Genomic DNA, 14,377 nt, shown 5'->3' with positions numbered 1-14,377 from the left:
CTTGTGCTTCTTTACCAACCACTCAACAGTTAGCCAAACTGTTTTTACACCACATTTACCATTTACACGGCTGTCCTACACATGTGATCACAGATTGCGGAATACAGTTTACTTCTCACTTTTGGAAATCATTTATGAAGTTATTAGGCACCAAACAAGGCTTATCTACAGCCTTGCACCCTGAGACTGATGGGAATTTTGAGATTCTTAATTCTTTTTTAGAGCAGTTCCTTAGAGCTTACATTAACTACCACCAGGATGATTGGGTTGATCTCCTTCCCTTTGCTGAAGTTGCTGTCCTAACAGGCAGGAACCACGCTGAGACGAGGAATAAGTCTCTAGTGTTTTAGTACTGCTACATTAGATAGAAAATCCTAACAAACTGAAGAAGTGTGAGAAAACCCATACAGATAAACCCCAAAAGTCAAGGCAGGTCTGTTCTGTGTCTCTTTGAATGACTGCTCAATTCCTCGCTACTACGTATGCATTTTCCCCCCTGGATAGGGGCCCCCTCCTGCTCACCATCAGTGCTCATGACAGTTGCTTATAATAATGCTTTTCATCAAAGCACTGGCAAAACTCCTTTTCAGGTTGTCAATGGTTGACTTTGTTCCCATTCCCGAGTTGTCACAACCCCCTTCTCAGGCGGGTTCCGCTGCTGACTGGGCAGCCCGCATTTCTGCTTCTTGCTGATGCTCAAGCCACCTATAAAAAATACGCTGACAGACACCGTTCTCCCCAGCTAGACTTTCTAATTGGTGACAAAGTCTATCTTTCCACCAAGTACATCAGATCTTCCAAATGATCTGAAGTTTCCTTTTTCAACAGAAGATTCAGCAGTCTCAGTCACATGTGCAGGCATCATGTTGAATGATGTCTCCTCCAACTCTGTCCTGTCCTTTTCCTAACTTGTTTCCATCACAGTCCTTAACAAAATTGACGAGTATTTGTTCATTGCCCTTTCTAAAGGATTGTACTCAGTCTCATCCTACCTGACCACTTTTTTTTGCTCCTGATAACTTGATTGTCCTCTTATAATTTCCATTGTGCCCTAGATCTCTGATTCTTGCTCAGCTTTCACTGCTTAATCTAATCATTTTTCTGATGCTCATATATGAGGAAGCTCTTTTTCTCCCACTGAGATTTCTTCCACCAGGATCTATCAAAACTTAGTTTCTATTTTCAGAGTGGTAGCAAACATGGAAGATTGCTTCTGTTTTTTTCATTCCTTCAACCCTCCATCTCCAACTAGCTCTTTGATATTTCATATGGATGTTTCATTCAGTCTTGAAATGACCATGGCCAAAATTCTCTTCCAGGTTCTTTTCTCTGCTCTCATTTTTCTTACCCATTAACTTCCCCCTGTTGGACAAATACCTACATGCTGCTTTCCCATAACCACCTTCCTCCCCACCCACCCCTTTCTTCAACATCTATTTTTGCCTTCCTGTTCAGTTACATTTGAAGAGAAGGTCAGGCAATTTGTGGCCATAGGAGCACATGCAGCCTTCAGCCTAATTTCAAAAGTGCATGGCGGTGTTTACCTCTGGTAAGAGTAATCAGCCTTTTCCCAGCCAAAAACCTATTGTATGAGTAAGAAGGCAAGGAGTAAAGAAATGTCAGAAAGGAATAAGGGCAGAAAAGAATACAAATGGGCCTTGGCCACTATTAAGAAGTTATACAGCAGCTTATACTGCTCACTTGAGGGAATGGTATTAAAGGCCAAACTGAAATACTTTGGCCACATAATGAGAAGACAGGACACCCTGGAGAAGATGCTGATGCTAGGGAGAGTGGAGGGCAAAAGGAAGAGGGGCCGACCAAGGGCAAGGTGGATGGATGACATTCTAGAGGTGACGGACTCGTCCCTGGGGGAGCTGGGGGTGTTGACGACCGACAGGAAGCTCTGGCGTGGGCTGGTCCATGAAGTCACGAAGAGTCAGAAGCGACTAAACGAATAAACAACAAAACAGCAGCTTAGAATGCAGCCCCAGCAGATAATAAGCAATCTGCTTAAGACAATAAATGTAAGCCTGCTGGCAACTTATAGGGATCAATGAATATATGAGAGCTACATTTTTTAAACCAACCAACCACCAACCAACCAAGAATTGTTCCACTGAACCCTGTGAAACTATATGGATGTGGGCAATGGGTCTTTTTAATTAAATGATAGGTATGAATAATACCCTGTCTTTCTTAGTGTGCATTTGGGCTTTGTGGTGATTATTTCAGCTAAGAGGCTTAGGCTTTCATTGGTAAACCACAGAGGTAGCAAAGGAGATAATGATGCCTCCACAGTATCTTAGATGGATTGCAGTCTTCATATCTTTCTGCTGTGTTTTCGGTAGGAGAGATACTTTTCATTCTGGGCACTGGGTGGCACTATGTTCATTGAACAATGGTTGAGAAAGCTTAATTGGCATTTATGCAAAGATGTGGGATTCCCATGAATCCACCTGGAAAGATTTTTCCAGTGTGTTTCTTTTATTTAGTCTCTCTCTTTCTCTCTTTCTGTCTCTCTCTACATCTAAAACAGAGGTGGCTTGGCCCTCTTGTATTTAGTAATAATATTCATTATCAGAATACTAGTAATGTTACTATTACTATGACTTGTAAAATATAAGTAACTGGAACCAGTACAAAATTCTTGGAGCCACTCACAAATTTATCTTTTACCCTTAGCCCTCCCACCATAGGTTTAGTTCCAATTACCTTTTTCCCGGCAAACCCATCCATCCTTCTTTTCAGCAGGTGGAACAACTGAAATGGATTGATTTTTTAAGTTTCCCTTGAACTGAACTCAATTCCCAATGACTTGGTAGTAGTACGGAAATGACACTGAGGGCTCATGGGGTGTCATGGTGAAGATGTTGGACTTGAGTGGGGAAATCCAAGATGGAGCCCACCCTCAGCCATGGAAATTCACTGTATGACACTGGACTAGTCATTCTCTCTCAGTGTATTGTACTTCACAATACTTTTGTTCTGGAAATAAATTTTCCCCAGTCAGGTTGGCTGGGATTTATTGTGAAAGGTGAAAGGTCCCCTGTGCAAGCACCGAGTCATCTCTTTATTAGGCTTCCATAATCTTTTAAACAATAGAAATTCATATATCAGAATAAAGGAAAAATTGGGTGAATCTTTAACTATACAAACATGAAATCAGTTACTAGGAATTTTCTAAGCTGACCCAGTGCTGTCATATACTTAAATGTGGGACTTATTCTCAGATAAGGGTGCATGGGATTGCTGTCAAAAAAGAGGTGTCCTTAATCTCAAAACAATGCAGGAAAGCTCGGCTATGAATTTTGAAAATACTCCCTGAGTAGAGAGTGATTCAAAAATATACTTTAAAGATGTACTTTAGATTTTATATATGAGCTCTTCCTGAGAAAGTGTAACCTGATTTGAAGTGTATTGGACCAAGTACCAAAATTCTCAGTGAATCACTCTGATTTGCATTCTGGTACTGACACCTCCTTTTCAACCAACCCCAGTTCTTCTTATGCAGACCCGTTGGCAGAAGATTTCTCTCGAATCCACATCTTACATTTATTATTCACAAGAGGACTTGATCCAATAAGTGATGTCCCTTTGCTATTTTAGGAATAGCCTCCTTGACACGTTCCCATTGTCTTTCGCTGCATGATCCAGGTACGTTGCCAAGAAAATGCAAGAAAGAACTTCTGGCAGTGAAACTGCGGAACAGGCCAAGCAAACAGGAGTTGGAAGATAGGAACATTTTCCCAAGGAGGACTGATGAAGAGAGGCAGGAGATCCGGCAGCAAATAGAAATGAAGTTATCCAAGTAAGTCTAGTTTAGAATAAGACCAGGGATGGATAGTAGTGGTGGTGGTGGGAGAATAGACTTAATGCCATTTTGAGTCATAAACTTTCTCTGCAGTTCAGATATTGGGGCTTCAAAGAGAAGGAGAAAAAGGTAGTAATCATTTTAGAACAAAGAAGTTCTAAATTCTCCACAAATAAAACTGAACATCAAAAGTTTTCCTGCCTCAGTATCCTCAATTCTACCTGTTGTACCTTTGCAGCAGACTCATGAAGGATAGACAGAATTGAACGGTGGCAAAAATAAAAATGTCACGTTTTGGGTTTCTGAAATTTGAATTTCTGATTTGAAATATGTAAAAGGGTTAAACATGTGAGTCTGGCAACTGTGGCTCCAATCTGTTGCAGACTGAGCAAGCCTGTCGTTGGAGTTGACCAGTATCTATTGGAAAGTTCGAAGCTTAGATGAATTTGTGCAAAAGGGATTGAGAAAAGAGAAACCCATTTGTTTCACACTGTGATATATACCCCATTAATTCATACTTTTTGAACTACCTCCTGAACCACATCTACTGGCTTTTATACTTCCCTGAACTTAGCAATGGAATTATGGTTTTTAAATAAAATATACAAAGAATGTGTATATTAGAGAAAAGTTGCCTACTAAGAGAAGTCATAATAAATTCAGGGCATTTTTTTTTTCAAAAGACACACACATAATTGGCTGAAATGCATACAAATGTGTGTCTAAAATGCTAGACACAGAATGGCGGAACTTGTATTTCAAACAATTCAGAAACCACAGGATACAAAATAAACAAGTCCTATTAGAGACTCTTGAAATGCTAAGGGAAGCAAGATGAGATTGGATCTTCATTAACTGGATCTCCATTAATCTCCATTAAACTGAGATTATAGGAATAACGTAATAACGTCCAGAAATTGAGCTGACCAGGGAGAATCTGGAGTTACAGATCTTCATGACTAGTATTGTAACTGATCAGATACCCTTTCAGTAATAAAACTCAACTTAATTCAAGTTTTGCTCTGCGTCCTAGCTTGTGATACTTTAAAGGGCTCCTGTGCTTCACTGACACAGTATTGTACACTCATTTCTTGTATAGCACAGTAGTTGTGTTTCTAGAAACCTTGGTTCTATAGAAAATTAGGCAATATCAATACCAGGGCTTAGAAAAAAATAGGGTGGGGGCAGACCATCAAAATTTTTATTTATTTATTTATTTGTTTGTTTAATCCATTTGTAAAAACCACCCATCTCAACAAAGTGGCAATGATTACAGCAAAAAACAAAACAAACAAAAAACGTATTTAGGAGTACATGTATATGAAATTACTTTTTCCAGCATCAGAAAAACTGTTTTTTTTCAATCGGAGTATTTTTCCAATAGATCTTTATTTCCAAGAACATATGCTAGGGACGCGGTGGCGCTGCGGGTTAAACCGCTGAGCTGCCGATCGGAAGGTCGGCGGTTCGAAACCGCGCGGCGGGGTGAGCTCCCGTTGCTCGTCCCAGCTCCTGCTCACCTAGCAGTTCGAAAACATGCAAATGTGAGTAGATCAATAGGTACCGCTTCGGCGGGAAGGTAACGGTGTTCCGTGTCGTCATGCTGGCCACATGACCCGGAAGTGTCTATGACAACGCCAGCTCCAAGGCTTAGAAACGGAGATGAGCACCGCCCCCTAGAGTCGGACACGACTGGACTTTACGTCGAGGGAAACCTGTACCTTTCTTATGCTAGGGATAATATAGAATTGACAAAGATGCGCTTTTCAAATTTCACCCTAGAAATATATGGCGATTCATGTGATCTATGGACCACATTAATCATAGACCATAGAAGGGGCTTTATTGAAGTGGATTTCTGGAATCAGGAAATCAATTAAATAACATAAATCTAGGCTGTTGAGTCTGTCGACAGATGAGGGAGAGAAAGAAGCCGACAATTTACCCAGTCACAATAAATGATAGTTTGAATGACTACTGTTGTGAAAACAGTCTAAAATTTTTATAAAAACCAAGATACTAAAAACGCTGGACAATATTTGATTTTAAAGCTGTGCCTGCCAGACTGAGGACATGAGGACAAAAAGGAGGACGTGTCCTCCTTTTGCCAGATGTCTGGTAACCCTATTTACAAAAGGTAATTGTAAGTTGCCTGATTCAGGATGAAACCTATTTATTTTCCAACTATTGGACATGTTAACTTGAGGTATTGGGCCTGTGCAAAGCGCATGATATCTGCCCCGGTATAAGTGTTCATCCACTTGTATTTCAAAAACTAATTTATCAGATAACTTTCACTGTCTGCTATAAAATTATCATGTGCAATAGTATTTAATTCCATTGCATAGAAAGTTATTTTAAAATATAACATGTAATTTTAAAGGGATTTTATTCTTGTACATTTCAAATCATAAACAATATAAAACCCAATTTCAGCGAAATTTACAATCTCCAAATTCTTTTTTACCCTTTAACTTTTCCCGCTTTTCGCACAAGTCACTTTCTTTAATGTTTCCAAATTCATAAAGGTACTCAGTTGCAGTGATGTTGTGTGTCCTGTTTTTGAGTGAATCCATGTTTGTAATGGAAAACAGTTTTCTAGATTTTATGACCCATATTTTGGCTTGAAATTGTAACCATAATTCCCCATGTTTTTTTCAACCAATCTGTAGGACATACTAAATGGGTATCTTTCCACTGATATCAGTTTAACACCTGTTAATAATAATATTCTAATTTTTTAATCTATGTGGAGCACACTTCCAACAAATCTGATACCATGGAGTGTTTTGGAGGACAATTGTTCTTAATTTTCAATTTCAGTTCATGAAGTAGGATCTCCCGATATCCACTCTGGCCATCTACCTGGCCTCATTCATGTTCTGCATGGGACATGTTATTTAGGAATAGAGCACAGCTGAAAATATTAATCCACAAATATTTTGCTGTTTAGAGTTGGAAAATTTTTTGGCAGCCAGAGGCTGTATTTAGTGCTGTCTGCAGGAAGCCAAGATTTTGTCAAAGTGAGAAAATATGTGTTCTGAAGTTATTATTCAAGCCCACCTATTAAGTACTTGAGGGCATGATGCAAGCATGAAAGGGGTGGAATGTATGTCATAATACATGTTTTGTCATTTGCCCCCCACCCCAAAAGACATCCATGGCTGTATTTAACATGGGAGTGGAGTGGCTGCAGAGGGATAACGGTGCAAAGTTTGGGAATCCATACCATGGATGTAGGTTACAAGATATTTAGTTTTTCCTGGGTTTAACAGTTAACTGGTAGAGGGTGAAAGTCCTTTAAAAACTAACCTGATTTTAGAATTTATGCTAAAGTTTATGTTTCCTATTCGGCAGGACCAATTTAATCAACTAAGGTTGGAGGAGGTTATAAAAAGTAAATGCTGTCTCCAGTTGGACTTGATTCCTGGTGACTGTGTAGACAAGTCCTTGTTGTTTTCTTGGAAATGGGAAACAGGGCATCTTCTAGACTGGACTGCAGCCCTGGTGGTCTTCCACTCAAATACTCATAACTTCCGATCCTGTTTAGCTTTTTTTCAAATTCACCTGAGACTGCTAGATCTTGGTGACTCCATGGACACATCTTCTGGCAACAATAGGAATGTGATTTGCCACTGGGATGGTCCCTTTTTCTGGGATCTTCCTGTTGAAGAAAGGGAGCCAGCAGTGCTCAAAGAAATTAGAGCAAGTTATTTCAGACATAGCATGGATTCTTAATGGAAAGAAAATATGTGTCAGAATTGAGGGAAGTTGTGTGTGAGAAAGAGAATTAAAGCCTAGTATGTGGATCAGAGGTGTGGAGGTTTGCAAGATGTGTTGAGGGCCAATACCAGTTTTAAGAGAAGGTTCAAGAGTCGGAAGGGGAAAAATTGGTGCTTTAAGCACCTGCAAGGCTTCTTGGTTGTTTTGCCCCTAATTCCACACACGTCCTCCCAAAATGTAAAAAGGGCCCATGTTTTTGGCTTCACTTTCCTTGAGAGCCTGGGTAGGCTGCACAAAGAATGTTGGCAGGTTGTCAGTGCCAACACTTTTTGCCTACAAGGACATAAATTCTTGATTCAAACATTGAACCAAGTTATTATCCAGTGTATTTAATGTTTTGGCTTAATGTGCTATGCAAATACAATCCACTGTGGTTTATTCAGTAAACTAAACAACCCATAACTTAGCATGCCATGTGAATCTAGCCAAAGAGGTGTGATATTGAGTCCCAATGGATAAAATTTGGCCTCACAAGGTTTAGAGGCCTTTGAAAATATGATGATCTTCTATAATCTGATTCCTTTCCATGTGTTGGACTGAACCCCATCCTCAGCAAGCATGATCATTGCCAAGGTTCACATATTATGGAAGCTATACACCACACACGTGTGTGGGATCTGAATAGGAAAGATAAGCTCAAAATTATAACTGCATTCATCTTGGACAATGACTTGATTCAAGTTGTTCAGCTGATGGAAACTTTGTATATAATTATGAATAGTTTAACCAACATTAATGAACTGTACATTTCCATCGAATGTTTGGTAACCTGGTCCCACCAAAGCAACACGTTGCTTCTAAACTTGTTTTCCAGCCATCTGTGACACCATCTGTGGTGCTAATTTAATTTCAGCATGCTGAACCTTTCTTCAGCATGCTCATATTTATTTTAGAATAAATGAATGGAAGCTTTTTCTAACATGGACTAAGATGGAATTATGACTGATAACCCTTCCCAAACTGAGTCTGCTTCCCATTCGGTTTTTGGCCAACCTTTTTGGCTCAAAATGAATAATTCATATGAGAATGCTATGTTCAAACAACATATGGGTTATCTCCCATATAGATTACTGTAACACGCTTTTTATGGGGTTACCCTCGAAGAATATCCGGAAGCTACAGCTGGTCCAGAATGCAGCCGCGCGGACAACCTTGGGTGCTCCAAGATTTGTACACATAACACCTTTGTTGCGTGAGCTTCACTGGGTCCCAGTTTGCTTCCGGGTCCAATTCAAGGTGTTGGTTATCACCTTTAAAGCCCTACATGGCATGGGACCAGGACCATCTGAGGGACCATCTCATCCCTATTACATCTACCCACCCTATCCAGTCATACAGGGTGGGCATGTTACGGGCCCCATCTATAAAAGAATTCCATCTAGCTGGGTCTTGGGAGTGTGCCTTCTCTGCTGTAGCTCCCACCCTTTGGAACACCCTTCCCCCAGAGGTGAGACAAGCCCCCTCGCTCCTGGATTTCCACAAAAGATTAAAGACCTGGTTTTGTAGGCAGGCTTGGAATGGGAGGGCAAATAATTACACCTGGGGATGGCTAGCGCCATGAAGTGATTTGGAGGGACCTACCACACTGATGGACAGATTAAGATCTCTTCGCCATGTAGATTTTATTATATGTATATTTTTATTGTATTTTGTAACCGTAATGGTTTTATATTTTAATCTTGTTTTATTGTAAGCTGCCCAGAGTCCCCCCGTAGGGGAGAGATGGGTAGTGAATAAATTTATAAAATAAATAAATAAATAAAATCCTTAACCACTTAATCCTAGTTTCATCAATTAGCCCAGCTTTCTGCTACTTGGGATGCCTGTTTACAACCCACTAAGCTAGAATGTTGTGAGCTTGTTTGTTGTTCAGTATCTTTTATGAACACAGATAATAAATGGGGAGCATAGATACATGGGAAAAGTAGTAGATATGAAACTTTCTAAGGCCAAAATATATTCACTTCTCCTTGTGAGACCTAGGATAGCAAAGGAAACATGAAACATTCATTTCATGGGTTACTCTTCCACTTATTTATTGGAAGGAATATGCATTCAGAACAAATTTAGAGAATGATCCAGTCTCTGCTTCCCTTTGTTTTCTTTGTTTTGTGTATATATGTACATACTTGCTATGCAATTCTCTTTCACAGTAAATAATATTATGCAAAGCATACTAAAAGCAGCAGAAAATAAACCAAAGACATTAAAGGCATTCACTTTATCTCTTCATGCCTTTCTATCCTTGTAAGCCATCCTTGCTTCCACCACACCCATTAACCTATTCATCCACTGCCTTTTGTTTTTAAACTTCTAACCTCACTTCCAAGATCTCAGCATCATCCAACCATGACTTTCTCAATCTTCCCCTTCCTCTTGACCCATTTACTCTTCCTTCCTTTATTTATTTTGCAATTCAGTCCTTTCTATTTGACCAAACAATCTCAACATACTTCTTTTGTACTGTCACTCACATTTGTATTCAATCAACCTTCATTCAGCACCCATCATTCTTGTTGCTATCTCTTCTGGTTTTACTGCATATTTTTTTTCAATACCTGATTGCCATTGCATTCAACTTATTTTTATGTTTTTCTTTACACACCTAAATCATTTGTATATATTAATTTTTTTTCATCCATTCTAGTGAGCATTCTATAAAGGTATGCAAATTCATCCACATGCTCTAGGTGTTCACCATTTATATATAATCTGCATTTTTCACTTCACTTTCCCTGTCTAACACCACTGCCTGGTTTCTGGTACATTAATTTTCAGATCCATTCTCCTTATTGCATCATACAGTCTGTCTAAATCATTCAGTTTCTCAACCTGAATATTGCATCATCTGCATAGAAAAGCACATACAAATTCACCTCCGCAACCACTATATATCTGATATCACCATAAGCATTACTTATATGTAGTCATCCTTATGCTCTTATAGTCTGTCTTCTGGTTTCTTGACTTTGGAGAATAATAAGCATTATCTCATGTTCAAGGCCTTCCAAAAGATGGAAGTGGAACTTATCTGGAGAGCTTTTGTAGTTTGATAGGTAGAACTCTCACAATGATTGACTGAATGGTAGCCCCAATTATTGTTGAGACTGATTTTTATTTTGAACTTATTCTATGGTTGTTACTGCACTGCTGCTACTGTATGACTACTTTCAATGTTGTAATGACTTGTATAATGTGGATGTTTTATTGTATTGTTGTACACCACTTTTAAATTAGACTCTTTAGATTATGGTGGAATAGAAATCTGGCAAACAAAGAAACAAATAAAATAGAAGCAGAGATATTCAGAAAGCTGAACAACACTCTCTGCTCTCTTTCTAGCTATTGCTCAAGCAAATCATAAACTCCTGAGCTGCAAAGCAAATAGCCAGCCCCTGAGTACAGATGGGAGACAATGGGCTAAGATCATTCATTTTAACCTTTGCCAGTGGTCACTGCAAAAAGGTAATGCTTCTCAGGAACTCAAGAAAGGTAAATCCTTCCTTGATTAAATGGGCTTCAAATTAACAGGTCTAAAGTAGGCCCTGGAGAAGGAAAAAGTCAATGTGCGAATAAAGCTATTGATTTCAGTTGTTCGGATCGTGGGACAAGATTTTGGTGCAGGGTCATATTTTGAAAAATGTGGCACTCCGGGACATTTGTGGTAATTGTTAGCTATGCTAGTCCCTAAATTGCAGGCACCAAACCTAAAACACCAGGTACTGAAGAGTTACAATGGATGAGGACTATCCAGTTTGTGCTAGTCAGCTTTATAAGTACAACTGGTTGGCCATTGTATTACAAGATGCTGGACTAAATAAAATATTGACCTGATCTAACAGGTCGTTCCTTCTATCCTTATGAAGACATCCAGCTTATCTGCAGAAGATCACTTGGCAAAGGTACAGCGGACTCATAAATACTGTGATAGGATCTCCTGGCAGATAATGATTAGCAACTTTCTGGATTCTACTCTCCAAGAGCTTCTTGGCTGCTTGTGTTTATACTGGTTGCAGATTCTGGCTGTTGTAATTCATAAAATTGTGATTCTTGACCCGTAACATTGCTTTTTATGTCCTCATTTCAGGACAAGACCACCCACCCACCCCTTTGGCTTGTAACAGTTTGCTTGCATAGTGGTATAATCTATGTCAAAGGGATGTCACAGGAGTTACTTCACGGAGGGGACAGAATTTGGCATAAAGGCGTCTATCTTCTAAAGTTCAAACAACTCTAGAGTGTTTCCTGTATGCCTTGTAAACAGTGAAAGTTAAAACACATAAACAAAAGGTCAGTGTAAGGCATCTGTGGCTTTTCCATTTCTGATATAGCTAAACAATCTGGAAGATTAGAAGGTCTGAACAGGACTATTTCAGTTCTGATTCCATGGGAGACGGGGAGACAAAATATTTGAATACTCCTGTACTATAAAATCCTGCTTCTTTAGGCTTAGCACATCCCTTGAGATGCACTAGTTTGGTTGATACTTTTTAAAGGACGAGGCATTCAGATACTCACCCCTCTCCTCATCTGCTGTATTAAATGAACTCAGTAATAAATACATCATTCTTAACTATCATGGACAGTCTTAACTATTATGGTCTCTGAAAATAGACCAAGTTTCAATGCAGAATATAGATCATCTCACTGCAGGACTACCAAAAGAATTACCGTTACTGGCCCAATACAGGAGAAAGAGAATACACATAGGAAAGGCCTATATTGTGGAGACTCTATACTCGCTTAGCAGTGCCCCAGATTAAGGTAGTCCTTGGTTAATGAACACTCATTCAGCAGCTGTTTGAAGTTATGATGGCACTGAATGAGCAGACTTATGACTGGTCCTCAAAGTTGCAGCTGTCTCAGCATCCCCACAATCACGTGATCGCGATTCAGGCACTTGGCAACCAGTGCATATTTACGATGGTCCCAGGGTCCTACAGTCACGTGATGTTCATTTGTGCCCTTCACTGCCAGCTTCCCACAAGCAAAGACAATGGGGAAGCTGGCAGGAGGTCACAAGTTGCACTCACGTGACATCTCATTTAATGACCATGCGGGATTTGCTTAACAATCAGAACTGCCAGAACTGCTGTCATAAGTCAGCACAGTCATGTGACGTTGCGCTTTACAACTGCGTTGCTTAGCAATGGAGTTGCCAGTCCCAATTAACATTGTTAAGCAAGGACTACCTGTATAATGGAAATCAAGGGAACACCTGAAAACTGAACCTATCCCATCAGAAGAACAGCTTCTCTGGTTTTTGATTCTTGAGCAACAGGTAGGGAAATTTCCAGCATCCAATTTGCATCTCCCAGCACCCAATTTGCAGCCCCCTGATATTTTGAGGTTGTGCTGTTGAAATTGTGCTGCTACAAAATAACCAAAGCAAGATTTCAGCCTGTGGCTTGGGGATTACATTTAAGGGTTGGAATGGGCGTAGTTTGTGTCTGGTAGCCCTCATCCTCAGCTTTACCCTTAAACCCTCCACAAGGGCCAAAAAGCAGGCCGAACTTTTTGGTTATAACATTTCCAGTAACATAGAGTTAAAATGCTGTGATGTCCCTATGCCTACAAAGACCAGAATCATGCAAGCTGTGGTATTCCCTGTGATACTCTATGGAAGCAAAAGTTGGACTTTCAAGAAGCAGGATAGGAAGAGTATTGACACCTTTGAACTTCAGTGTTGAATAAGACTCCTGAGAATACCCTGGACAGCCAAGAAAACAAACAAATGGATCATTGAACAAATCAACCCAGAGTTCTCACTCAAGGCACAAATGAATAGGCTCAAATTGTCGTACTTTGGAAACATTATGCAAAGATCCAGCTCTCTGGAAAAGGCTCTAATGCTGGGAAAGGTGGAAGGAAAGAGAAGAAGAGGATGACCAACAGTGAGAGGGATGGACTCAGTTACAGTAGCTATGGGTGCACTGTAGGAAGACCTGAAATACCAGGTTAGGGATAGATTGTCATGGAGAAAATTTATGTATGTGGTCACTTGTTGTTTCTTCATTTAGTCGCTTCTGACTCTTCGTGACTTCATGGACCAGCCGCCAGAGCTTCCTGTCGGTCGTCAACACCCCCAGCTCCCCCAGGGATGAGTCCATCACCTCTAGAATATCATCCATCCACCTTGCCCTTGGTCGGCCCCTCTTCCTTTTGCCTTCCACTCTCCCCAGCATCAGCATCTTCTCCAGGGTGTCCTGTCTTCTCATTATGTGGCCAAAGTATTTCAGTTTTGCCTTTAATATCATTCCCTCAAGTGAGCAGTCTGGCTTTATTTCCTGGAGGATGGACTGGTTTGATCTTCTTGCAGTCCAAGGCACTCTGAGAATTTTCCTCCAACACCACAGTTCAAAAGCATCGATCTTCCTTCTCTCAGCCTTCCTTATGATCCAGCTCTCGCAGCCATATGTTACTACGGGGAACACCATTGCTTTAACTATGCGGACCTTTGTTGTCAGTGTGATGTCTCTGATCTTAACTATTTTATCGAGATTGGTCATTGCTCTTCTCCCAAGGATTGAGCGTCTTCTGATTTCCTGACTGCAGTCAGCATCTGCAGTAATCTTCGCACCTAGGAATACAAGGTCTTTCACTGCTTCTACATTTTCTCCCTCTATTTGCCAGTTATCAATCAAGCTGGTTGCCATCATCTTGGTTTTTTTGAGGTTTAGCTGCAAGCCAGCTTTTGCACCTTCTTCTTTCACCTTCATCATAAGGCTCCTCAGTTCCTCTTCACTTTCAGCCATCAAAGTGGTATCATCTGCATATCTG

At 40.2% G+C, this 14,377-nt stretch overlaps 1 protein-coding gene across 1 annotated transcript in view; it reads left to right on the top strand.

Annotated features, from left to right (window-relative positions):
* Positions 1-14,377, top strand: part of PHACTR3 (phosphatase and actin regulator 3) — a 258,190-nt gene that overhangs the window by 158,039 nt on the left and 85,774 nt on the right. Inside the window, exon 8 of the mRNA XM_063296998.1 lies at positions 3,658-3,811. Within this exon, the coding sequence (XP_063153068.1) occupies positions 3,658-3,811 (154 nt within the window). The remainder of the gene's footprint in view (positions 1-3,657; positions 3,812-14,377) is intronic.

This window comes from Candoia aspera, chromosome 3 (genome assembly GCF_035149785.1).
Source record: "Candoia aspera isolate rCanAsp1 chromosome 3, rCanAsp1.hap2, whole genome shotgun sequence".
Taxonomy (NCBI): Eukaryota; Metazoa; Chordata; class Lepidosauria; order Squamata; family Boidae; genus Candoia; species Candoia aspera.
This window is presented reverse-complemented; position numbering and strand designations above follow the sequence as displayed.